Source organism: Balaenoptera musculus, chromosome 2, assembly GCF_009873245.2.
Source record: "Balaenoptera musculus isolate JJ_BM4_2016_0621 chromosome 2, mBalMus1.pri.v3, whole genome shotgun sequence".
Lineage (NCBI taxonomy): Eukaryota > Metazoa > Chordata > Mammalia > Artiodactyla > Balaenopteridae > Balaenoptera > Balaenoptera musculus.
In genome coordinates this window covers 142929674-142954512 of record NC_045786.1, presented here as the reverse complement: position 1 = coordinate 142954512, position 24839 = coordinate 142929674, and the positions used below count along the sequence as shown (strand labels likewise).

The 24839-nt window shown below is 53.1% G+C and overlaps 1 protein-coding gene across 3 annotated transcripts in view; it reads left to right on the top strand.

The window, feature by feature from the left end:
* Positions 1-206: 206 nt before the first annotated feature.
* ACTN1 (actinin alpha 1) overlaps positions 207-24839 on the top strand; it is a 95979-nt gene continuing 71346 nt past the window's right edge. The window contains exon 1 of one of the 3 annotated variants that reach the window (XM_036842625.1): positions 207-597. In XM_036842625.1, coding sequence (XP_036698520.1) covers positions 493-597 — 105 coding nt within the window. In that variant the 5' untranslated portion in view covers positions 207-492. The remainder of the gene's footprint in view (positions 598-24839) is intronic. The other 2 variants (XM_036842624.1, XM_036842623.1) reach the window with 2 other exon arrangements.

Here is a 24839-nt window from a genome sequence, read left to right as displayed (position 1 = left end):
GAAACCGGGGAGTGGGGGGGGGCGTGCGCGCCCGGAGGGGGCCGCCCAGTCCACCTATATGCGCCGCGGCCCGGCTGACGGATGCCAGGAATTCCCAATGAGAGGCGATGGGGGGAAGTTTGGGCAACTCGGCCTGGCCAATGGAGAACCTCGGGAGGGCTCTGCCCCGTCCCCTCGCCCCCGCCCGCCTCGGCTCCCGCAGCGCCAGTGTGTCCGCCTCGCTCAGTGTGCGTGGAGATTAGGTCTGAGCGGCCGCCTGAGGCAGGCAGTCAGCGAGCTCGACCCGCCGCCGCCGCCGCCGCCCCTAGCAGCCGCCTTCGCGAGCAGCGCCGCGGCGGAACCGGGCGCAGGGGAACTAGCCCGGCCCCGCCAGCCCAGCCCAGCTCAGCCCATCCCCGACTCCCTCCTCACGCCGGGGCAGCAAGCCGCAGCAGCCGCCACCGGGAGAGAAGGTGGAGGAAGAAATCCAGCCCCTAGCACGCGCTCACCATCATGGACCATTATGATTCCCAGCAAACCAATGACTACATGCAGCCCGAGGAGGACTGGGATCGAGACCTGCTCCTGGACCCAGCCTGGGAGAAGCAGCAGAGAAAGGTCAGCAACCGCCCCAGCCCACCGCAGCCCCCGGCCCCGGGCCACTCCGCCCGCGGGGCTCTGGGCTCCCGGCTGCGAACCGGTTCCAGGCGCGCACGAGCGAGGGCGGGGGATGCGCGGCCGCAGCGAGGAGGGGTGTTGGGTTACAGGCGCGGGGCGGAAGGGGGAGCGCCCCGGTCCCAGAGCCCGCGAACGCCGAGGCCAAGCGCGGGGAGGTGGGGCCGCCGGCGGGCAGGTCGCCTTGGGGCGGGCTATCCAGGCCACCCGGCTATACAATCGCACCAGCCCCGGGAGGGCAAGGCGCGGGGGCGGTGCTCGGGAGGCTGGGGCTGAGTCCCCGGCTCGGTGGCTGTTAGCTGCGGATCGATTTTCCCTTCCCTTCCCCGCCCCTTGACCGCCTTTCCGTATGGCGTGCGGTGGCAGCGCGCTTCCTGGGTCGCCTTGGTACCTGGCGGGGACATGCTGCACGGGTCCTCCCAGCCCCTGCCCGCAGGCCGAGGGGGAAGCGGGCGCCGGCGGGATTGGCAGCCTCCTCTGGGTCTGCCTGGAGGTGGACCTGCCGGAGTGGGGTTGGGGCCGAGAGGACCCGGGCGCAAACGCTAGCTCCCCAGCGGGCCCTGAGGGGGCGGGGTCAGGACGGCAAACCGTTTTATTGCTTAACTCAGTGGTTGGTAGCTGCGAACCGAGATGGGCTTGCGTCTGCGTCCTGCCTCTCTGACCCCCGATGATTCCCGGGAGATCGCGAATTTGGGCAACTTGATCTGAGGCGAGGGGCTTTAGGGCAAGGCATTGTCTCCGGGGATATTTGGGGTCAGTCACTGGGGCTCCATGCTTAGCCAGCGAGGCGCGTCCCAGGCGCCGCGTGCGAGGGCGTGCTCCGCCACCGGCGCTGGGCTCGGAGCTGGCGATGGGATCCGGGCACAGTGGCCGGTGGCAGGAAGAGTTCACAACCCACTCTTGTTGGGGGGGGGAGGGCGCCCCAACCCTGCCCCAACCCTGCCCCAACCCTGCCCCAACCCTGCCCCAACCCTGCCCTTGCTTCCTGCCTGCGCGGTGAGCTCTTGCCCCAGGCGGCCACGTACCCTGAACAACCCCCTCCCCCTCCCCCGCTCCCATCCGGTCCCTCCTTACCCCCCAACCCCCCACCTCCACCCCTCTGCTGATCTGGGAATGGGGGGGGGACAGGATGGCCGTCCCTCTGGATAGTGCGGTTAGGGCTGGGCTTGAGGGAGAAAGCTCATGTCCAAAAATGGTAACATTCATTCCCTTTTTTAAACTTAAAAGGGGGGGGAGTTTAGGGAGCCGACTGAAGTTTTTTTTCAGCCAAAGGCATCCTGTATTAGCTCACTCAGGAATCCTAAGCCCTGAAACGGCGCCCTTTTACTCACTTCATCAGACAAGAAGAGGTAATTTAAAACACGCGCACAAAGGGCTTCCCAAAGCCGGGCGACCTGAGCTCTAGGGTCTTGGCTTCTCCTGGACCCAGCCCTCTGGCCGCATCCGAGGGTTCCCGGGCTTCAGCTGACTTCTTTGCCATGTGGCAGTTGCTTAAACACCCCTCCCCCTCTTCCTGTCGGCCCCTCTGGGAGAGCTGGGGGAGAGGTGAGTCCTCCTTCACCCGATTTATCTCCTGGGTCAGTTGGGCTGTTGGTGGAATTGAGAAGGGAGTGATTTGGAGATTCCTATGTGGGAAAGGGTGGGGCTCTTTTTTTTTCCCCCAAGGTGCAGCTTTCTTGAGAATAGATTTTAAATTGGATGTGAGGGGTGGAATTAGGGATTAGGGTGTGGTGGATATCTTGGGATCGTCCATGGGCAGTAGAAGAGGAAAAATTCCTGTTTGCCTAGCACCTACTGTGTGCCTGGTGGGGCAGGAGTGACAGGACTGCCCAAGAATTAGGAATTAGGTCCTTTTAAGGACTGTGGGACTAAGCACGGGGCAGTGGACCTGCACACAGTACTCATTATTATCAAATGAATGAGTGAATATATTAAAAGCAGTTGGGGAGAAAAATTATATAGTCTCTTTCTCTCCACACACACACCCCCGCACTCACACTCAAAAACTCTGACCTGGGTGGTAGTGGGTGTGCACCAGGCTTTTGGGCAGCCAGGTGGGAACAGGGTCACCTGGGAAAGTTGGTTATCTAGGGACAAACTCAACAGTTCCAAGAGCTGGCATTGGCTGATGTGTGCCGGGCACTCTTCTAATCATATATATTGTTTCAGTTGTTACTCCCAACAGCTCTGTGAGCTGGGCACACGTGAGGATGAAGAAATAAGGGGCAGAGGGGGAAGTAACCAGCCCAGCGTCCTGACGGGTGCACGGTGGGGCTGCGATGCGGCCGTGTTCTGGGCAGGCAGCTTCCCCTCACTTGTTCCTTGTTGGTGAGAGAGGCCGGAAAGCTGGGTCTGGCGCCCAACCCTGCAAAGATCTCAGACTAAGAGGAGCCAACACCTGCTTTGGTGGGGTTGATGGAGAGGGGTACACGGCACAAGCTCTGGGCCTGATTGGGAAAATCTGGTCCAAGGTTTGTTTGTTTCCTGCCATTAATTCTGTTACCTCTCAGTTTCTGCACATTTCCCCTAGTTCTCAGAGGGCTGGTAGGGATATAGAGTGGTACAACAAGTGGAGGATCAGACTTAAAGTAACTTGGTGCTTTTGACACTCTCCCTGCTGACCATGGGAGGTGAGGGTTGAGTGGGACCAGAGTTAATGAGTGGACAGAGGCCGACCATTCCAGATGCAGGCCGGAGAGTGAGTCTGGGGGTGAGGGCGGGGAGGAGGAAGACACAGTGCCGTGGGATACAAAGGCCACTGGGTGTGAGGCTGAAGACCCTGTTTTTAGCCCTGGTACAATCAGTGCTATGTGTGAGACTTCAGGCAAGTCATTTCACTTCTCTGAGCTGTTATTAGAAACTTCAGCACATACTTTTGGAGCACCTACTCTGGGCCAGGCCCAGTTCCAGGTGCGGAGGGTAGAGCAGTGAACTAGACAGGTGAGGTCCCTGTCCTTGTAGCCCTTCCATTCTGTTTCCTCCTCTGGCCGTGTGCCTGCCCTGCCCTGCCCACCCCTCGGGGCTCTTAACAGGCATCAGATTAAATGACTTCTTGGGCAAATGGTAAGGCTGATGCAGATGCAGGTAGAAGTTCGTGCAGGCAGCAGGCATGACTCAAGAACCTGCCTCAGGTTGGCCACGGCTTGTCCTTTCAAAGAATGTTTCAGTGCAGAGTTCATCATGCTGGACTCCCTGCCTCCAGACACAAAATGCAGTGGATTGGGGAAGTTTACCGGCTTTCACAGTCTTTCTGATCTTGGTGGCTGAGCGCCAAAGTCACCTTTTCTAGGGACCCCAGGTCTGAATGCCCATTTTGGGGGGATGACCATAGTCCCCACTTTATTCCCTCATGTGGATCTCACCCACGTCCTCGTGTGTGCACGCGCACGCATGCCCGGGGTCAGGTGGGCTGGCGAGAGCATAGATTTTGAGTAGCATCCTGGCTTTACACTTTTAGGCTTGTGGCCCTGGGCAAGTTACTTAACCTCTCTCAGCCTCCAATTTCTTATTTATAAAAAGGAGCTAATACCCCCCTGCTGGGCTGACGGCAGAGAATATGTAAAATGGCAGCTTCTGCTGTTCAAATTTTTTTTTTAATTAATTAATTTACTTTTATTTTTGGCTGCGTTGGGTTTGTTGCTGCGTGCGGGCTTTCTCTAGTTACGGCGAGCTGGGGCTACTCTTTGTTGCGGTGCGCGGGCTTCTTATTGCAGTGGCTTCTCTTGTTGCGGAGCACGGGCTCTAGGCGCGTGGGCTTCAGTAGTTGTGGTTCGCGGGCTCTAGGTGCAAAAGCTTCAGTAGTTGTGGCTCATGGGCTTAGCTGGTCCATGGCATGTGGGATCTTCCCAGACCAGGGATCAAACCCGCGTCCCCTGCATTGGCAGGCGGATTCTTAACCACTGCGTCACCAGGGAAGTCCCCCTGCTGTTCAATTTTATTCTCACTCTTCCCTCTTAAATCCTGGAGGCTTTGGTTTAATGTGTATTCCCACAGGTGCCAGCCCCTGTTTTTTTTTTTTATTTATTTATTTATTTATTTATTTATTTATTTATTTATTTTTGGCTGTGTTGGGTCTTTGTTCCTGTGCAAGGGCTTTCTCTAGTTGCAGAGAGCGGGGGCCACTCTTCATCGCGGTGCGCGGGCCTCTCACTGTCGCGGCCTCTCTTGTTGCGGAGCACAGGCTCCAGACGCGCAGGCTCAGTAGTTGTGGCACACAGGCTTAGGTGCTCTGTGGCATGTGGGATCTTCCCGGACCAGGGCTCGAACCCATGTCCCGTGCATTGGCAGGCAGATTCTCAACCACTGTGCCACCAGGGAAGCCCATGTTTTTTTTTTTTTTAACATGTAGGACCTTAATTAATATTTGTTGAGCTGATGGAAGTTCAAACAGAGAGGCGGCCCTGGCATGTGAAAGAAGGTGGTTGTAAATAGGCCCAGATGCTGATTCTGTACCCACGTCAAGCCAGGTTGTCAGGGGATATGGCAGGAAGAGAGGCCACTTTGTTTACACTTGCTTCTGGGCTGTGAGACCATCATCACAGGAGCTACCAAGGCCACCGATCAAGATGGAGGACTGCAAAGAGGGGAGGGCCTGCTGTGGGTGGGTTTACCTGGGGAGGAGTGGGACGTCTGCTTACCCTGAAGGCAGGAGGTTAGGACTTCTAAAGCCAGAGTGATACCTGGTGGAGATAAAGCCTAAGAGAGGAGAGAATTGGCCATCGTCTCCGTCCTCATACCCCCAGTGTTCTTCACTCCTTCCTGCTTCACTCCGTGCCAGTGTCCATGGGAGCAGGGACCCAGCCTGTCCTGTGCTCTGCCTGGCAGAGAGTCAGGCCTGTTGTACATGGTCCAGAAATGATGTGAATAATTGGATAAATGGCATCATGCATGGCTCCCAACTCCAGGCCAGTGGGGTGGAGGTTGGGATGAAATGCTTTACATTCCAGATAAAACACCCCATCCTGGGGCTGGACCCCGGCTCCAACCTCTGCAGGTGGACATGCTCTGGGCGCACTGGGTTCAAGTCTTGGCCCCTCCACTGATTAGTGGTGTGATCCTGGGTGAATCACTTACCTGCTCTGTGCCTCTTGATGCCAAGAGGGAAATGGGGATAATAATTGTTCCCACTTGAAATAGCTGCGTAGAGGTTTAAACCAAGTAATGTATGTAGGGAATTTAGCATAGCACCTAGCATATAGTGAGTGCTCAATAAATGTTAACTATTTTGAGGGACCAGATTTGCTATTGCCTTTACCCATGATGCTCTGAGATAAGATGTAGTATATAAACCCATTTCAGAAGGAGACACTGACTAGAAGTGTGTGGGAGTTGTGTTGTCCTTGACCTTTGACCCCGAAATCAGCTCTGGCTTATTCAGTGTCACCTGACCTCTCCGGTTGCTCAGTACCTTTACCTATAGAATGGTACAGAATCCGTTGCCTACCCTTTCACTACTTCCCTAGGTATCCAGGATGAAGAGATGAATGCTGAAGTGCTTAAAAACTTTGTCAGCTGGTTGTAATACAGGTAAAATGACCTCAGAGAATGAATTTCCTCTAAAAGAGACAATTCTAGAATGTCTTCAGCCCCCTCTGATAATTAGCTGAGGCCATTCTTTGGGTCCGGCCCACACCCGCAGCTGCTTACCCAGCCCTGCTTTGCTCCAGGACCGGTTACAGCTGCTTCCTCTCTGAAACCTGTCCCACATGGGTGCGCTGAGCACAGGTGCCCCACTGGTTGGTGAAGTGATTGACAGAGCCTGAAAGAGAGAAGAGATGGACGAGGCCTGGCGCATCAGGGCTGTGGGTGCAGGCTGCCACCTTCCCTGCCCCAGACAGGTAGATGTGAGAGTGCCCGGAGCACAGGACGAACCAGACTTTCCAGTTCTGAGGAATGATGAGACGTTGAGGGCCCGCTGGTCACTCGAGATGGGCTTGCAGGATCCAGCCTTTTCAAAGGGAAAAGGAGGAAACTCATTTCCTGAAGTCTGACTTCTTGAGGAAGGCTGCCAAGGCTGTGCTCAGTGGGACGGGGCTGGGAGAGGCCCTCACCGCTGGGACCTTCCTTGTGGGACGGTTCTGTGTGAGGAGGTCAAACCGAGTGGGCGTCCTGTCGTTTGGGATTTGTGGTTGGGATTTGGGCCTCCTTTTTCCAGCTTCTCGAGGAAGGCCTGGGGCTGGGCGCCTGGCCAGTGGCCACAAACCACAAACCTGGCTGGAGGACTTGTCACATGAGACCTGGTGCCTCCTGCCCTGCCAGGGTAGGGCGGCCTGAGACAGGACCCAGCCACAGACCTGCTACTGTGTGTCTCTAGGGAAGAGCCGTGTCTCTGCCTCTTACCTTTTAGTCCCTTCACAGTGTAAGAACCTGGACCATTTCTCCTTGTGGAGTCAATCAGTGAGCGCTGATCGAACCCCTGTTAGGTTTCAGACGCTCCACCCATGTGGGGTTGTGGAAATGACAGTTTAGGTGCAGAGGGAACCAGAAAGACAGAAAATCCCACCAGGCCACGCCAGTCGCGGCCGGGGGCGCGGCATTGGCCACTGTAGAGCAGGAGCCACCGCTGCTGCCTGGGGTGACAGGGAAGGCCTTGCTGGGAAGGCTCCCCTTCCCCTGGCAGTTAGGGGTGTGTGTGTGTGTGTGTGTGTGTGTGTGTGTGTGTGTACAGAAGGGTAGGACAGTGGGGGAGAGGGAGACGACTGAAAGGAGCCCCAGGCAGCAGTGAGTAGTCCTGTGGGACCTCCTGCAGGCCGGGAACACCCTGCCGTGGTTTTCCCTCATTGTTCTCCTCCCCCCATTCTCTCTGCCCCTCCCAGAGCTGACCTGTCGCCTTCCTGAGAGGCCAGGCTGTTTGTACGGCTCACGGGTTGGGCTCTGGAACCCCACACCTCTGCGCAGGTGTGGTGTTAGTTGGGACCAACGCCACCCGAGCTGCCCCCATGTGCGACCCGCCCAAGGTTCTCCTGGGACCTGGTGTGCGTGCGGCCCAGGGCTGTGGTGTCAGGGAGCCTTCCCAGGGCCCTGTTTTTATCCCCCCGGCGTGTGGTCAGTGGGCCCATATCGCTGCAGGAAGGGCCCCAGGAGCTGGGCTGAGTTACTCACCTGGGGTGCTGGAAGCCCAGTCCAGTCTGTAGCTCCCCAGAGGAGTCTCGGCTAAGAGGCGGCAGGCAGAGGAACCCCCCTAGCCTGGTTCCTTAGTCCTGGTCAGACGGGGTCACCCTGCTGGGACTCGGGATTCAGCCCCGGGTGCTGTCTCCATCGGCCAAGGCAGTGTCCTGCTAAGTTCTAATTGCCCAAACGTGGCCGACGCCAGGCACCTGGGGAGTGGCGGGGGCAGGAGACCCTCAGAGCCACCCTGGGAGGCCACCTTCCTCTTAACACACGGCCAAGATTGCTCGCTGGTTCTCAGGCCGAGCATCAGGTCCGAGAATCCTCCCGTCTCAGCGGGTAGAGGGTGATGGCGTGGAGAGGGCTGGTCAGGCACTCCACTGCTTATCTTTCCTGTTCTTCCTTCACCCCCCATCACGTCTGTGCAGGGCAGTGAGTCCCAGGTAGTGACGCTTTGGCCTCAAAGCCACGCGGGCAACACTCACGACCCCCACCTGCCCCCGCCTCGTGCCCTGTTCAGCCGCCCCAAATGGTGCAAGGCCTTCGTCCAGCCCCAGCCCCAGCCCCTCCCAGACAAATGAGCAGAAAGTGGCCGTCCCGGCAGCCCGAGAGCAGAGCCAGGAACAGGACTGGACTTTTTTTTTTTTTTTAAGTTGAAGAAATTCTTTTTCTCATAGTGATCACAGTGGCTCATCCTTTCGGAGCATGTGCTAAGTATCCGGCCCTGTGCTAAGGACTCTACGTGCGTTAACACATCTAATCCTGCGAGGGGGATACTGTTACCCTGTTTTACAGATGACAGAACTGGCTTGGAGCAGCCGCATGACTTTTCCAAGATCATACAGCCAGCGACAGGTGGAGCAGGGGTCCGTAGCCGGGCAGTGTGGTTCCCGAGTTTGCCTCCTCAAACTGTGCTCTCCTGCTTATAAAGCAAATGCTTGCGAATCTAGGAACAATTTAACCAAAGCCTAACATATACAAAATGAAACCCAGTGATGAAAACGTTCTGGAATTAGATAGCAGTGCTGGTTGCACAGCCTTGTGAATATACTAAAAACCGCTGAACTGTAGGCCTTAAATGGGTGACTTTGATGGTATAAGAATTATATCTCAATTTTTAAAAACCCTCAGAAAATGCTAATATAAGAAGAGAATGACAGTTGCCTGTCATCCCACCTCCTAGAGGTGAGCTCTCTCCGTCCTTACCCCTCTTCCTCTCACTTGGGAGCCCACCTTTTCTGTCTTGCTCACTGTTTATTCTAAGGTCAGGGATCCAGGTTCATGGTGAGTGAGTGGGAGAAGAGAAGAGGAAAATAATCAAGAAGGATGGCTTTCATAAAACATCATGTGGCCTTTTTCTTGGAAACTGCTTAAGAATAGATCACAGATAAGAACAGGCAGACAGAAGGCTGGGCCTGGGGGAGGACAGGTGGCTGTCCTCATTTCTCCAAGGCCAAGTCCCATGGGACCTGCCTTGTTGGCCTGGGATTGCTTCTCACCTTCTGCCATCCCCAGGGTCAACAGGGTGGGTCCAAGTGGGGCAGCTTTCCCCAGGGCCTGAGGCATGAAGAGGGGAGGGCAGGGCCAGGGTCCTACCCCAGGAGGCAGCTGCCCATTCTCAGAGGTTGCCTAGCAATAATGGGAACAGGTAACTTAGCCCACTACAGAGGCGGGAGGCGAATAAAAGGCAGCCGAGGATAGAAATCGGGAGTAGTTGCAGAGGATGCTGTTACCCTGGAAACTGCCTGCTTGGTCCTTGGCTAGAGCGGGCTACTTCTGGGCTGGGATCCACTCTTCATTGAGAGGTTGTGGGGTCCTCTCTAGGCCTGTCACCCACAGTGTCAGGGGGAGGGGGACGTAGAGAAACCCCTCTTGCACATGGCCTCTGTGGTGGATGTGTTCTCTGCGGTCTCATTTAACATTCACAACAGCCTTGTAAGGCATGTGGGATGATCACACTTGATAGATGAAGATCCTGAGCTTAGAGATATAAACTAACAGGCTCACACCGGAAGGCTCACAGTGAGAAGGGGCTGGGAATGAAGGTGCTGGTACCCTTGGTGCTTAAAACAAACCTTTCATTTCAGTTTAAAGCATTTCACATGCCCAGGATCTGGGAGGTAATGTAAACACTATCCACCTTCAGGGAAGGGAAGAGAAGATGAGAGAAGGAAGCCTGGAAAGGAGAGTTGTCTGTTTTATATCCAACAACCAGCCAGTAGTATTTATTAAGAAAGTCTTGGTTCCCCAAATAAGTAAAAAGACTGATAGTTCACATGGATTGAAGGTTGCATGGTTTGGATTATCTCAATCTGTCAAAAACCCCTTTGAGAAAGGTACTTTTATTTCCCTTGTTACTACAGATAGGGAGATTGAGGCTCAGAGAGGTTAAGTAATTTGCCCAAGATTGACCAGGTAATAAGCCAGGTTATGAATGAACCCAGGCAGACTGACCTTGGAACTCCACCCTTAACCATAAGTACAGATGCATCCTTTGTTATTTTAGAGGTTACGTTTTAATTGATACATGGTTTATATAAATGAAATAAGGAACAAGTCAAGATGAAATATAACCAAGTACTCATCATATGGTTCATGATTTTTAACATTTACGCTTTCACATATGGTTTTTCTCTCCATTCATCATGATGAATAGACTTATGAGGCCTTATCCCCATTTTATAGACAGAGCAAGTGAGGCTCAGAAAGGGGGAGTGATTTTACCTCTCGCAACCTGAATGGGGTAGAGTTGGTTCTGAATCCAGGTCTTTGACTAGAGGGTCTGTGAGGCTGAAGGGGTGGGTGTGGGCCTTTCCGAAGTTCCTTTTCTCGGTTGGAAAGGTAGTGGAGGATTCTAGTTGTGTTTCTCCCCACTTTTCAGTAGGAGTAACTGTCAGGAATAGACTCAGGTCCCCGGTGGCCTCTCCTGGAGCTGACCCCAGCTTTGGGAGACGGGCTCCCCCGCTATGAAATTCAGCCACGTCCCCTCCTTCTCTGCTGCTTGGGTTCCTTCAGCTTCACCTGCTCCTGCCGGCCCCTTTGTTTGGTCGCCAGGGGAACCTAGCACCCTTTGAACCAGGTAGCTGAGGCTCAGTGTTTATTTTGATTTTAGAAGCCTGTGCGTGTGAAACACAAAGGTGGAGGTTCTGGTTTGAGCTTTGAGGCTGTTAAGAAAGCTGATGAGGGAAAGTCTGGGGGCTTAGGCTGGGGTAAGCAGTTTTGGCTTTCAGCGCCACGGGCCAGGCCAGAGGACAGCACTGAGGGGAGGACAGTGCCCTTCCTGCCCCCTCTTCCCTCTGAACCTTGCAGCTAAGGGTCTAAATCAAAGGCCCTGAATGGTTCAGCTGAGGGCAGAAAAGTGATGGGGGTGGGGAAGGGAAGGGAGCCTCCTCTCTACCTTGTGTTTACTGTTCCGTGGTGGTTGGTACGGTGGAGCGTGGTCTCAGGCCTGTGATTTGAGGCCAGGTCATACAGGGGAGCGTTTTTTATGGGCCTGAAATTTTATTTTTTAAAAGCCATCGGCAAAGCTGATTATAACCAACGGGAGTAGAACAGCAGAACAGAGCGGTGCTTGGCTCTGTTTTCAAATCATCTGTAGGGAAATGACACGAGGGGAGGGAGCGGTGAGGCGGGTGACCCCCTTCAGGCAGGTCTCCTAATGGAACTTGGCTTTCCATCTTGGAAGAGGGGTGGCAGGTCCTGCATGTGGGTGGGAAGGGACTTGTTACTGTCAGACTCTTTCTCCTCATGTCCCATGTGGAAATGTGCACATGTCACAGCCTGTGGTTTGAGGATGGAGAGAGAAGTGGGGCTTTTAATTCTTCTAAGTCCCAAGACCAGGAAATGGGATCACTACCTCCCCCCGTGGGAGGGTCTGGTGGGGACAGGGCCAGTGGCTTTGAGGTCCCGTGTCTGTTTTGACCTCTAGTTCTGTTGAGTGAGTGAGCGAGGATGTGTATGTCAGTGTGAATGCAGGCACACGTGTGTGTGTGTGTGTGTGTGTGTGTGTGTGTGTGTGTTCACGTATGTGTGTGTCTGGCTCTGAGAAGCCCCGCTGTTATTTTTGGCCACTGCCTTGACTTTGGCAGGGGAGTGGCCCCCTTTCAAACACCACAGACATCCTCCAGATAATATATAATGGCACTTTCCAGTAGAGTTCCCGATACTTCGGAAAGGCCTTTCTTTCCAGGAACCCAAAGTGCTTTTCCAGACTTGGCCCCGGGAGCTGGGAGATGGAGGAGGTGGCTTAGGAATCCTGCTTTCCCGGAGCAGGGGAAGTGGGGGCCAGACCCCTGGTTTCCTGCCCTTCATCCTGGATGCTGTGCTGGCCGGGGCTGTTTGGAGGTATCTTTGCATGCATGAAGTCCTGAGGACGCCCCAAACTCTAGCCCCAAAGAAAGCCACCTATGTATATTTATTTTTTTTTTGGTAAGTTATGCAGTGGTAAATTGAGTTTCATTGTATATAATCAGCTTTTTAAAAATTAAGGAATTCCACATTGGGGTTTCACTTCTCTGGGCCTGTCTGGAACCCCCTCAATGGGCTGCTTGGTGCAGGCAGTGAGGCCACATTGGGACCCAGGGGTGCCCGGCTAGGGGACCTGCCCCCAGTCCCTTTCCATGGAAGCTGCTGGTTCAGGACAAGGCCAGCTTAGGCCCACCTTGTGGCCCAGGGAGTATGTCTGGAATTATGTACAGCGGACCACCTACCCCCTCCCCCAAGCATGAGGCAAGCTGGTGCTGTGCTATGGGCCAGGAATGTTTCTGAGTGTTTCACAGATATTAATTCATTTAATCCTCACAACACCTGTGTGAGATGATTTGGCTGGGGGTAAGGAAATTTAGAAAGGACTGCAAAGGCTCAGGTGGTTACAGCCATTATTTCCACATTTTCTGCTCTGAGGCCAGTTCACAAAGACGATGAACATTCCAGATTTGAGGTCACGGTGTTTTTCTCCCCAGTCCCATTCCTGTCCCTCAGTGAAACTGACTGCTATCCAGTTTGGTGTTTTCATTCCTAAACATCTGTTTGTACAGTTCTTGCCTGTGTAGTTGTCTGTGTGACAGATGGTGTCACACACAACGTGTCGCCATGCACACCTCCCTTTCTGCTCTCACTTGTCCCGCACCCCACGTGGCAGGAGGTCCGACCCCTCTTGCGTGGATGAGACGGCTGATGTCTGGAGGGGCTGGAGGACTTGGGGGATTTGCCCGGGTCACGCAGCTGCTTACAGGTGGCAGGTGGGACCAGAAGCTGGACTTCTTGCCTCTGCAGGTGGCTCTTTGTGTTCACCTGCAGCTCCCTGCCCCATCGGAGTTCAAAGACTCACTGGTATTTGGTGAGGGAGGGCAGGAGCAGTCAGTCTATTTCTTATTTTCTTTCCTCCCACGTGTGCTTTTGACACCTGGTTCTCGTCCCCTGGGGCACTTGTACCCTTGTCTGCTGCCCTCTTTCTGGGGCTCGAGAGTCAGGTTCTTAGGGACTCACACCACATTGCCATTTTTTTCTCCTCCCAGGAGAGAGCCCTTCTGCTTTTATTGTTCCTTGATGAAGCAAATATGCAACGACAGAAAGCTACTGTGAATTTGGGAATGCTTCTAGATGAATGTGTGTTGTATGTCTCACAGTGGCTTCTTGCAACATTTGGAAGTTAGTTGTTCTCTGCACATAGAGTTTTGGAAGAGGCGGGAGGTGGGAAGCCATGGCTGAGCCCGTCTTGCCTGGATCCCAGGGGCAGCCAGTGGGATTCCAGTTATATCTCTCTGTCCCCGCTTGGTTTCCTAGCTCCGGCCCTTTCTTCCTAATCCCATGGCTCTCAGCCACTCAGCCCTTGCCTTGCTCACTTAGCGCCTAGGTAGAGGATGGGCTGGAGAGAGCTGGAAAGGACAGCTGTGTTGGCAGCCCTCACCGCACTTGCTTAGGGCACTGTTGTGAAACTCTTGCCTCTGAGGACATTCGGAGGGTTCTCAGGGGATGTCACTCATCTATGACTGACTTGGGACTCCTCGGATGAGTGAAGGTGGGTTTGTGGGGTCTCCTGGGGCCTCCTAGTAAGGGGTCCATTACTTGGAGCTCCTGAAGGCTGTGCCACTGGGATCCAGACACTCATGCCACCTCATCCCAGAGCCTTGAAGCCTAGAAGGATAGGGGTGGTTTGTGGAGTAGATCAATGGTTCTCAAACTTGAAAATGTGCATCAGAATCACCTGGAGGGCTTGTTAAAACACAGGTCGCAGGGCCCCATCCTCAGTATTGGTCATTCAGTGGGTCTGGGGTGGGGCCTGAGGATTTGCTTTTTTTTTATAAATTTATTTGTTTATTTATTTATTTTTGGCTGTGTTGGGTCTTTGTTTCTGTGCGAGGGCTTTCTCTAGTTGCGGCAAGCGGGGGCCACTCTTCATCACGGTGCGCGGGCCTCTCACTATCGCGGCCTCTCTTGTTGCGGAGCACAGGCTCCAGACACGCAGGCTCAGTAATTGTGGCTCACGGGCCCAGCTGCTCCGTGGCACGTGGGATCTTCCCAGACCAGGGCTCGAACCCGTGTGCCCTGCATTGGCAGGCAGACTCTCAACCACTGCGCCACCAGGGAAGCCCGAGAATTTGCATTTTTAACAAGTGAGGTGACACTCTAAAGTTACTCGCAGAGGGGGTAGATGTAGGCAGGGGTGAAGAATTGGGGCTATTTTTGCAATCTACCGTAGAGGTCTTGAACCAGACTGTGACTTTGCTGATAATGTCTACCTAGCGCCTCCTCTCCCTTCCCCCAAAAGAAAAACCATGTTCTTTCTGTCTTTGGGAGGCCCAGGCTTGGGGAGGGGGATGTGCTTCTGCACCCCAAGAAAGGGTGACTCCTCAGGAGCCTCCTGCCGGCACATAGTAGGTACTCACCAAATATTGGATGGACGGTGACAGTGGGTGCATTTCAAGGGGGGTGTGGTAGCCACAGTCCCGCAGGAGACGTCTGCAGATGCCGAGGTGCTGGGTGTGATGACCTCCCAAGTCACCAAGGGTCACTCCAGTGACGGGGCTGAATCCAGGGCCCAGAGCAGGGCTGGCTCCCAGGACTCAGAAGTGTGCCCTGGGGTCAAGAGGAGGCCGAGCTGGGGAAGCGGCCTTTTGCTCGGGATGGGGTCTGAGCCTGCCCCGCTGCTGCTCTGCTCAGCACCCCCTCCCCGGGTGTCCTATTGCGGGGAGACAGGAACCAGCGCAGGGCTCCAGCTCCCTGTTAGGTAGTCCAGCTGCCTTTCTTCCTCTTTTGGCCAGCGGCCCCCTTCGGATTCCTCTCCCGAGGAGCTGGCCTTGCTGACACATCCCTCCACTCCCTGCCCTGTTGCATTTGGCTGAGGCCTCTACTTCAGAAATTCTTAGGGAGTTTCTGGTCCTGTTGTGTGGGTTTGTGGACCTCAAAGGAAGTAAAATCTGGGCCTCAGTTTTCCTTCTCCGTCCAGGCCCAGAGCCAAGGGTTCTCTCCATTATTGGACATCAGCAGCTGGCTGTCTTTGGGCTCGACCTCCTGGGGGTGTGGAAGCAGACAGAACGCTGGGCTCTCCAGCTCACCAGGATATGGGGTTCAGCAGGACCTTGGTCCACCTGCCTTCTCCTCCCTTTCCGTTGGGACCTTGGGGGGTGGCATTTAGGAGAGGGATAGGTATGGAGAGACTGCCCCTTTTTTGCACTGTTAGGCCAGAGAGCTGCTTGGGAGGACCCTGTCCTCTATCCCTGGAACAGGGAGAACGGTTGTACATGATGTACCGGGGCCTCAGGAGACCTGAGGTCTCCTCTTAGAGCTTCCTGTGGCTACTGTGTGATGCTGGACAGGTCACACCCGATCGTTACCTACAAAATGAGGGGGCTGGGTTATAGGATGACGGTGGTGCTCTGCTGTAAATGTCTTGCTTGGATTATCACATGGAGATGATCTCCAGGGTCTGAGTCAGTGCCAGTATTCTGTGTTCTCGTCCTCTTTGGGGGGGTTACTCAGCAGAGTCTAGCACTTCTTGAGGTGACCTTGAGGTTGATCCCTGGGCTTCCCAGTCTGGCCCTGGAAGATAACCTGCTAATACACAGTCTCTTACCTTTCAGAGTCTTATATGTCCTCAACTTTCAGCAGTTTGTTCCCACCCTCTAGGGAGGGCATGGGCGGGGCCTGGTGAATGAGCTTCCCTTATGGACCCACAGTGCTCTGTGTCTTGGGCCCTGCATGGACTCTCTTACTCTGGAAATGCCTGCTTGGGGTGTGGCCGAGTGGAAAGCCAGGTGCCTGGGGAGGGGAGAGTGGGGAGCCCTGTTTGGGTTGGTGATGGGCCCCTTAGCTTTGCCTTGTAGACTGGATGCTCCAGGTATGGTCTGGGGGTGGGGATACTGGGGGTGGCTCTGGAGGGGCGGGGAGAGCATCTCTGCCCACTGCAAGGTGGATGGTTCATAGTCAGTCCTTTGTGTAGGCTTGGCTGACCCACAGCCTGGTGCGAGGGAGGCGGCCTTCCTGTGGGTTCAGTGGGTACGAGAAACTCCTGCCGGAGCAAGGGTATCTGCCCAAGGGACTGGTGTCAATGGGCGGCCTTGTTTTTCACTTTGTTTACTCCCAGAACCCAGCTCTATCCTTTCCCTTGTAGCAGTTTGAAGAAATCAATTCATGGAATGCCTAACCAGAAGGGACCTATACTGTTACCTGACCTTCCCCCCATTAGATGAAGAGACTGAGGTCCATAGTGGTGATCTGACTTGTCCAAGACGCAATGCCAGGAGTTCATTCCTTGTGGGACTGGTTTTAGTAAAGAATTTATTCTGGGTACATATAAATCATCTTCTGAAGTCATCCTTGCCGGTGGGCTCTGGAACAACTGCTGACAGATAGGCGGGTGAGCCTCTGTGCTCTGAAGGCAGATGGAGCTGACGGGTTTCTGGCTGGTGTGTGGGTGGTCAAGTTCAGGTGAATTTCACACATGCTGGCAGCTGTGCTCTGCCAGGCTGGAGGGGGTGATGGACAGACAGATGGGCCCTGTGCATGGCTGCCCTTACACTCAGACGTTCCTGGCACTGGCTTCTGATTTTGCCGTTGAGGAGGGGAGCAAGAAAGGAGTCAGAGGGACAGGTGCTGGTGGTGCTGGTGGCACTAGTGGTCCTGGTCCTGATATTAACACTTAGTACCGCACACCCAGCCCTGTGCTAAGTCCGTTACACGTATTATATCAATGAATCATCATAACCACCCCATAAAATCTAGGTCCTCATACATTTTCATCTTCACTTTACAGAAGCCCTTGACCATTATCGAGATTAAATAATTCGCCCCAAGCCACCAACTCCTGGGCTCTGGCCTGTGAACCCAGGGCTGCCGGGCCAGAGCCTGCACTCCTACCCAGCACCCTGGCTGTCTCCTCTCTTCCAGGACAAGCTGCCTGACGGCAAGTCAGCCCTGACTGGAGAAGGGAAGCCCCTCGCCAGAGAAGGAGCTGAGTCTCCACCCTCCCTGGGCCCCAAATACCTCTCTCCTGACACACACATTCCTGCGCATTCCTGAGGAATCAGGAAGTGGCGTCTCTCTGGTCCCCGACGCTGCAGGTCCCAGCACTGTGTCAAGCAGTGGAGGTGGCTGGTGGGGCTCAGGGCCAGATGGGGGCTTTTTATGTCCCCTCCATACTTCTCTTTGCCCTCCTCCTTTCTTCTCCTTGTCTGTTCTCTTTTCCTCCTGCCCCGCAGTGGCACCCCAGACACTGGCCACCCCGAGGATGGCCTTGGGAGGTGAGGCTTGGCCAGGCCTCACCCCTGGGGAGGGGCGGCTTTCTTTGCCTTCCTGGGGGGCGCAGGGTGCTGGTTGCCTTCACTGGCTGCCCCAGAGCGGGGCACCTTCTTGGCTGTGTCAGGGTTGGGCTCTCCTGTGTCTGTAAAGGTGCTCCAGGCCCCCACCCTCTGAAATAGCCACGCTTGTGTTTCCCCATCTTTGCTGCAGCTCCTGTACTGGCTGTTTCACATCCTCGATCATATTTCCTCCCCACCACAAGGTAGGAGGTATCAGCCCTATTTGCAGGTGAGGGAATCAAAACCCCGCGAAGCCAGAGAATGCGCTGAGGCTAGTATACGGCAGATTGAGGTTAATGCCCAGGTCTGTGGGCCCAAGTGCCCACATCCGCTATAGCCCAGTGTGAGCAGAAAGTGACAGCTGAACAGAATCCCCCCCAAACAACAACGACAACAACAAGGAAACACTTCCCAGCCCGGCTATAGCATCCTGGGTCCAGGTGGGCTGGGGTAGCTCCCTGATGAAGGCGGCTTGCTGGCCTCCTCTGAGAGAAGAGGGCAGGTGGAAAGCATTTACAGGCTTGTGGGCACCTCTTACTCACTAAGCTGTCGCTGGGGCATTGCTCAGAAAAGCTCATTCAAGAGAATACATGATTCAAGGTCAGCCAGAAGCCAGTCAGAGCCTGCCCTTTGTGTCTGGCCTTGTCCTGTGATTCCTTCTTTTCAGAGAGTTTCAGTGCCCATTGTCATCGGGACCTGTTAATAGGGGCTGTGGGAGCCTGGTGAATAATAATAATAAATAATAATAATACCGTAAGAGCTATATGCACTGACTCTTCTAATGCTGTGTGCCTGGCATTGTCCTTAACTTTTTACATGTAAGCACTGGGACAAGGACTTTCCATGTACTAACCCATATATATTCCTCACAACAACCCTGTGAGGTGGGCATTAGTATCCCCATTTTACAGATTGGAAAACCGAGGCCCAGAGAGGTTTAGTTATTCACCCAAGGCCCTACAGCTAGCCAGTGGCAGAACTAGGATTTGAATCCAAGGATTTCCAGTCAGTAAGACCATGCATGATTCCCTGGAGGTCAGGGACCTCCTTATGGCTTCTATTTCTATCCCCAAAGCTGGCCTAGCACCGGATACTGAGTAGGCTCTAGGAAAAGTTGCAATGATAGAATGTAGGGCATTTGGATCCTGCCCTTTGAGAGGAAGTTGCCCTTAAGTTGCAGGGATCTTGGCATGGGCTCCTATGGGGGTGTGAGATGGGCAGCAGCCCTGAGGCCCACCCTGGGGCTCCTGCAGCCACTTACTGAATGGGGGGAGCGCTGTGTATGGGGAGACTTCAAGTGCAGATGGGGTCGGCAAGCCTGGGAAGAAAAGCCCAGGAGACACAGAGCCCAGAAACCCCTCATTAGCTATTTGTTCCTTTGGGAGGTCTCCCCGGCTTCCTGTCATAAGTGACATTAGGTGTTTAACTCCCAGGGAGGGATAAGATAGCAAATAATTTAGAATTTAATAAAGTTATCAATTCATACAAGTGGGGGGCAGGGGTTGTTTCTTATTTCTCTTTATCCATGATGCCTGGCATGTGGTAGGCACTTAAGGAATGTTAGTTGCATGAATGAATGAATTAAAAAAAAACCTTATTATGGAAAATTCAAGCACAGGAGTAGAGAGTAGTATAATGAATCCCCATGTACCCATTACCCAGCTTCAACAATTAGCAGCGGAACCTGTCTGTCGTATGTAGCCATCTGGGATACTTTACAGTGAGATTAGCATGCTAGGATGAACCGCTAAGACCTTCTCAAGTGGAAAAGGACAAATGGAGATGAAATGGTGCCCTCGTGACGCCACTGTGCCAAGCACGCTGCAGGTGCTTATTTGAAGGTTTGACCTGACTGCACTTGATAACTGGACCAGGTGGCATTGGGCTCCAGCCCCAGGGTGGGAGGAAAGTTTCTGAAGCATGAGTTCAGCAGATCCATGAGATGCTCAAACATGTACGCTGGGGCTAAAGGCACTGCAGCCAACGATAGTTCATCCACTCAGTTCACATTTATTGTGGATCTCTTTTAAACATTCAAATGTTTAAAAAGTACAGAATAGTAAAACAAATACCCAGGCGCTTGCCACCCAGATTTAAGAAATATTAAGCACTCACTCTTTTCAGATTAGGGCCAGATGATGCAGGATGTCTGCCTCTGAAGAGGCCAGTGGGGGAGAGACCCATGAACTAGCATTTCCCTGTCATGTTCAAAGATGTCACAGCCCATATAGTGAAGGGAGCCCAAGGTAGGCCCCAGGCCACCTTGGAGGAGACTGGTGTAAGACCTCCTGGAGGAGGTGATAATGTGAGCTAAAATTTAAATCTAGAGTATGTCAAGAGTGAGTCAGGCAAGGGGGGTGGTGGCGAAGAGTGGGCCAGGCGTGCCAGGCCGTGTGTGACCAAAGGCTTGAGACAGTGAGTGTCAAGTTCTGGGAAGGGAGAGGCCGGGGATGAGTGTGAAGGAGGGGCGGGGAGGGGCGGAGAGGAAGAGGCCCGAGGGTGGGTGACAGTGAGTCCAGGGGGAGTTGGACTGTGGGGCAGTAGCAGGCTCTGGGCCTGTCTGAACTGCACACTGCACACTGAGAGGATTAGAGACCAACATAATCCCCTGTGGAGTCTGGGGAAGGGTGGGAACTGCGGCAGAGGAATATTTGAAGGAACCTGGCTGTTGGGAGAAGCTCCAGGCTGGAAGAGTGGCTGTGCTGGATTTGCTGTGTTCGGTGGCCCCAAGGGCTCGGAGAAGCAGGCCTTGGGGGAGGTTGAGTGGAAATGAAGTCTAGCTCAGAATTTCTAATAGTCAGACTTTCCAAAGAAGGAATGAACTGTTAGGTTGGGAGTTTCCTGGTCTTGAATGTGATTAGGTAGACCTGAGATATTGAAATGGCAATGGGGGAACTCCCTGGTGGTCCAGTGATTAGGACTCTGCGCTTTCACTGCCAAGGGCCTGGGTTCAGTCCCTGGTCGGGGAGCTAAGATCCTGCAAGCCGTGCGGCGCAGCCAAAAAACAAAAAGACAAAACAAAATTAAAAAAACCTTGTAGTTGAGGTATTCAACTAACCCAAAAACAAATGAGATGGGAGGGACGTGGAGGGAGGGGGGACACTGGGCCTTCAAGGCCCTTCCTCACTCTGGGTTCTAAGACTAAAAGCTGGGGGAGAGTGGGTTAAGTGACCCGTGGGCACAGGCGAATGGTGCTCCAAGGAAGGCAGCCATGGAGGAGGTGCTGGCCTGTTGCCATGGGAACCATCTCTGCTGTGGGCTTCCAGTTCCAAGGATGCCCTGGAAGGGAATGAGCTCACTCCACCTGCAAGGTGATGAGTCAGGCTGCTCGGAAGTCCTGCTTGCTATCCAGGGCTGGGCAGGAAGTTGAGTGGCAGACCCTGCCTCTGCCCCTCCTCGGACCACTGATACTTCTCTGCCTGATGTGGGCTGTTGTCACTAGAGACGAGACGGGGGCAGTAGAGGAAGCCACCCACCATTCTGGTGGCCCTGGGGAGCCTGACTCCGGTAGAGGCAGGAGGAAGCCTCTAGTCCAGTTGGCCAAACCATGGCGCTCAGCAGGGCTGAACTATGCTCTCTGCAGGCCACTCAGCTCACATCGATGGGGCAACAACTACACCTGTGCTGGGCCTGGGGCCTGCAGTCCCGTAGGCTGGACGGATGCTGTGATTTCAAGTGTGCTGAGGCTTTTGAAGAAGTTCAGACTGTTCATGAATGTGTATTGGTCAGGTGTGGGCTGGTTTCTGAGGGTGGATGAGGAAAACTTCCGGGAGGGAGTGGCATTTGATCTGACACTGGAAGGCTGAGGGGTCACTGGTTTGCCAATCAAGTCCTAGGTATTTGGAGGTCCGGGGTTGTGGCTCATCTCCTTCCTCTCCACCCACCATGTGTGCGATTTGTTGTTCTTGTGCGGGAGTGCGCAGAGCATGTCCACTGACTGCCAGGGGATGGCCAGAATCTCAAGCAACTGTGATTTCAGGGCACCAAGCATCTTCCTCAAGACCCTGTGAAATGTAGACCATCATCCACTGGATTCCAGTCTCTAAGGATCCAGATGAGGGCCCTAACCTGTTCTCTCCCTCCTGGTGTGGCAGACTGGGGATGACACTGGAAAGGCCAAGGGAACTCTGCTTTCCTAGTTTCTGGCTTGCCTACTTGTTTCACCTACATGGGCCTCTGTTTCCTTTTGAGAAGGTAAACAACTTCGGAGGTTTGAGGAAATGACCGTTTTAACCCTTTCACCTAAACACAACTACTTATATTTTCAAAAACCTATTTTTTTTTTTTTATCCTCCTGCTTGTATTATTTTGATAGTGGTAATCACAGTGGATCTGCAATTTAGTTTGCTTTTATATTTCCCCACTTGGCATTTTATCAAAGATAGTTTTTCTTATATAGCCTCATAGCCTTTATGTTCCTTCCCTGGAGAAAGTGTAGGGATTTTTTCATGAATAAATATTTATTTGTATTTTCCTGCCTCTTTCCAAAAAACGTTTGAGGAGATACGTTAAAAGGCTCATGTAAAACAGAGTTTTAAATTAAAGTTAGAAGACCCAGAGCTTTGTCAGGGTGATGGTGGTGGGGTGAGGTAATTGAGAAAACAGTGTTAAAAGAGGTTTGTCTTGGGACTTCCCCGGTGGTCCAGTGGTTAAGAATCCGCCTTCCAATGCAGGGAACGCAGGTTTGATCCCTGGTCGGGGAACTAAGATCCCACATGCCATGGGGCAACCAAGCCTGCGTGCTCTAGAGCCTGCGCGCTGCAGCGAAGAGCCTGGGTGTGGCAACTAAGACCCAATGCGACTAAATAAATAAATACTAAAAAAAAAAAAAAAAAAAAGGTTTGTTTTTGTAAGTCAGCACTGACCCTAGTTTTGAGCTTCCCGGCAGCCAAAACAAAAGAAGAAATTAGAATTCACATCTGTTATTTCCTAGTAAAGGGAAGTGTACCAGTTCATTGGAAAGAGACACTTTGCCTTTCTGTGTAAGCACTGAACACCAAGGGTTCTTCCATTTTAGGAGAGCAGTGTGGTGGATGGTGCCATCAGTGTTAGTTTCATGGAACATAGAGACCTTTTTTGTATATTGGTTCTTAAATCAACCCCAGTAGAGCCAAAGGCATGATGTTAAATCACACTGGTGTGAAGGCATTTCTGTGGGGAGCTGAAGAATGAAATCTTGTTCTACTGTTTCTGGAGGTGCAGCCTGAGCGAGGCCCCAGTCCTTGGAGATGCTTGTCAGCGTTTCCTGGAGACTTACATGCAGTTGTCTGACAGGAGCCGGAGGGCGATCTGTGTGGACTCCTGTGTGCAGAGTTTTCCTGAGGCCTTTACTGAGATGAGAACTTTTGCTTTCAGTGCTGGGCACATGAGGGCCAAAGCTGCTATTTCGTTAAGAAAATGAGAGTTTGGCCTATATCACCTCTTCACAGGAAAGCTGTCAAGGCCAGAGCTGTCTTCGGAAGCACTTGGGGGTCTGCTGTGCATCTCAACAAGGTGCTCCTGGCCCCAGGCTCTTTGCCACAGAGGAGGGAGGAGGCCGTGCAGTCGGGGCTGGGCCTGGGCCTGGGCGTGGGCGTGGGCGTGGACCTCTACTGGCTGCCCCACTCCTCAGCCATACGTCTCCTTTTAATTCTACCATTATTGGACATGTTCATGGTTTCCAGTTTTTTTTAAAAAATTAATTAATTTATTTATTTTTGGCTGTGTTGGGTCTTCATTGCTGTGCATGGGCTTCTCATTGCAGTGGCTTCTCATGTTGCACAGCACGGGCTCTAGGCGCGCGGGCTTCAGTAGTTGTGGCTTGCGGGCTCTAGAGTGCAGGCTCAGTAGTTGTGGCGCATGGGCTTAGTTGCTCCATGGCATGTGGGATCTTCCCGGACCAGGGCTCAAACCCATGTCCCCTGCATTGGCAGGAGGATTCTTAATCACTGCACCACCAGGAAAGCCCCATGGTTTCCAGGTTTGAGCGCTCATAGATAATTCCTCTATAAATATTCCTTTCATGTGGACATTTTCCTGCATTTTAGGATAATATCTAGGAGCTGAGTTAATCAGTCAAAGGAGATGATCGTTTCTATACGTCCTTTTACATATTAATCAGTTGCCTTTACAAGGCAGACTAATAAAAATTTAAAAAAATAAAATAAAAGGCAGACTAGCTTAGTGTGCCACCAGCAATACACAACCTATTTCTTATTGAAGTATAGTTGATTTACAATATTATATTAATTTCAGGTGTACAACATAGCGATTTAAAATTTTTATAGAGTGCACACTCAACCTATTTTTTAAAACTAATTAAAAAGGAAAGTAATTATTATTGTGGTGGATTTGGAAAGTACAGCAAAATACAAAGAAGAAAATAAGGATTGCCTGAAATTCTACCACCTGAGAGCATGGAGGTGTGTCTTTTGATGGTCTGCTGTGGTGAACCTGTCGCCTCTTGTCAGGCAGGAGTTTGAGCTGGGACAGTCCCTGCTTTAATGGCTGTCCCTAGGCGCCCCTACCTGGCAGGGGGGTGCCTGATTTTCCTCTGACCCAAAATATCTTTTCAGCCATTGGCCTGTCTGGCTGTGGACTTACATTTCTAAGGTTCTAAAGACCTTCATAACATTTTCATCTAGTGCTAGATACATAAGAAGATGGCTTGGAAACTGTCAGGATTTAGATATTTGGATGGAAAATGTGAAATATTATCACCTAGTGGCAACTTAGCAGATTCCTCAGTAGCTACCACATACCAGGTGAGATCTAAGGGCTGGGGGTGGGGTACAGCTGATGAGTGCCAGTGGGACAGGCGGTCAAGAAGTAGAATCTGAGGGCTTCCCTGGTGGCATAGTGGTTAAGAATCTGCCTGCCAATGCAGGGGACACGGCTTCTGGCCCTGGTCCGGGAAGACCCCACATGCCGCGGAGCAGCTGAGCCCCTGTGCCACAACTACTGAGCCTGGGCTCTAGAGTCCGCGAGCCACAACTACTGAGCCCACGAGCCGCAACTACTGAAGCCAGCACGCCTAAAGCCCATGCTCCACAACAAGAGTAGCCCCCGCTTACCACAACTAGAGAAAGCCGCGTGCAGCAACGAAGACCCAGCGCAGGCAAAAATAAATAAATTAAAAAAAAAAAAAGTAGAATCTGTGTCTGAGAAGATTCTGCCCAGCCCTGGCTCCTGACCGCATTCCCCAAGTTCCTGTCTGTCTGTGAGGCTCGTCAGAAGAGCCAGGGTCTTTGGTGAAATTGAAGGGAAGTAGGACGAGTCGTAAGTGAGAACCTACGCCTGCCG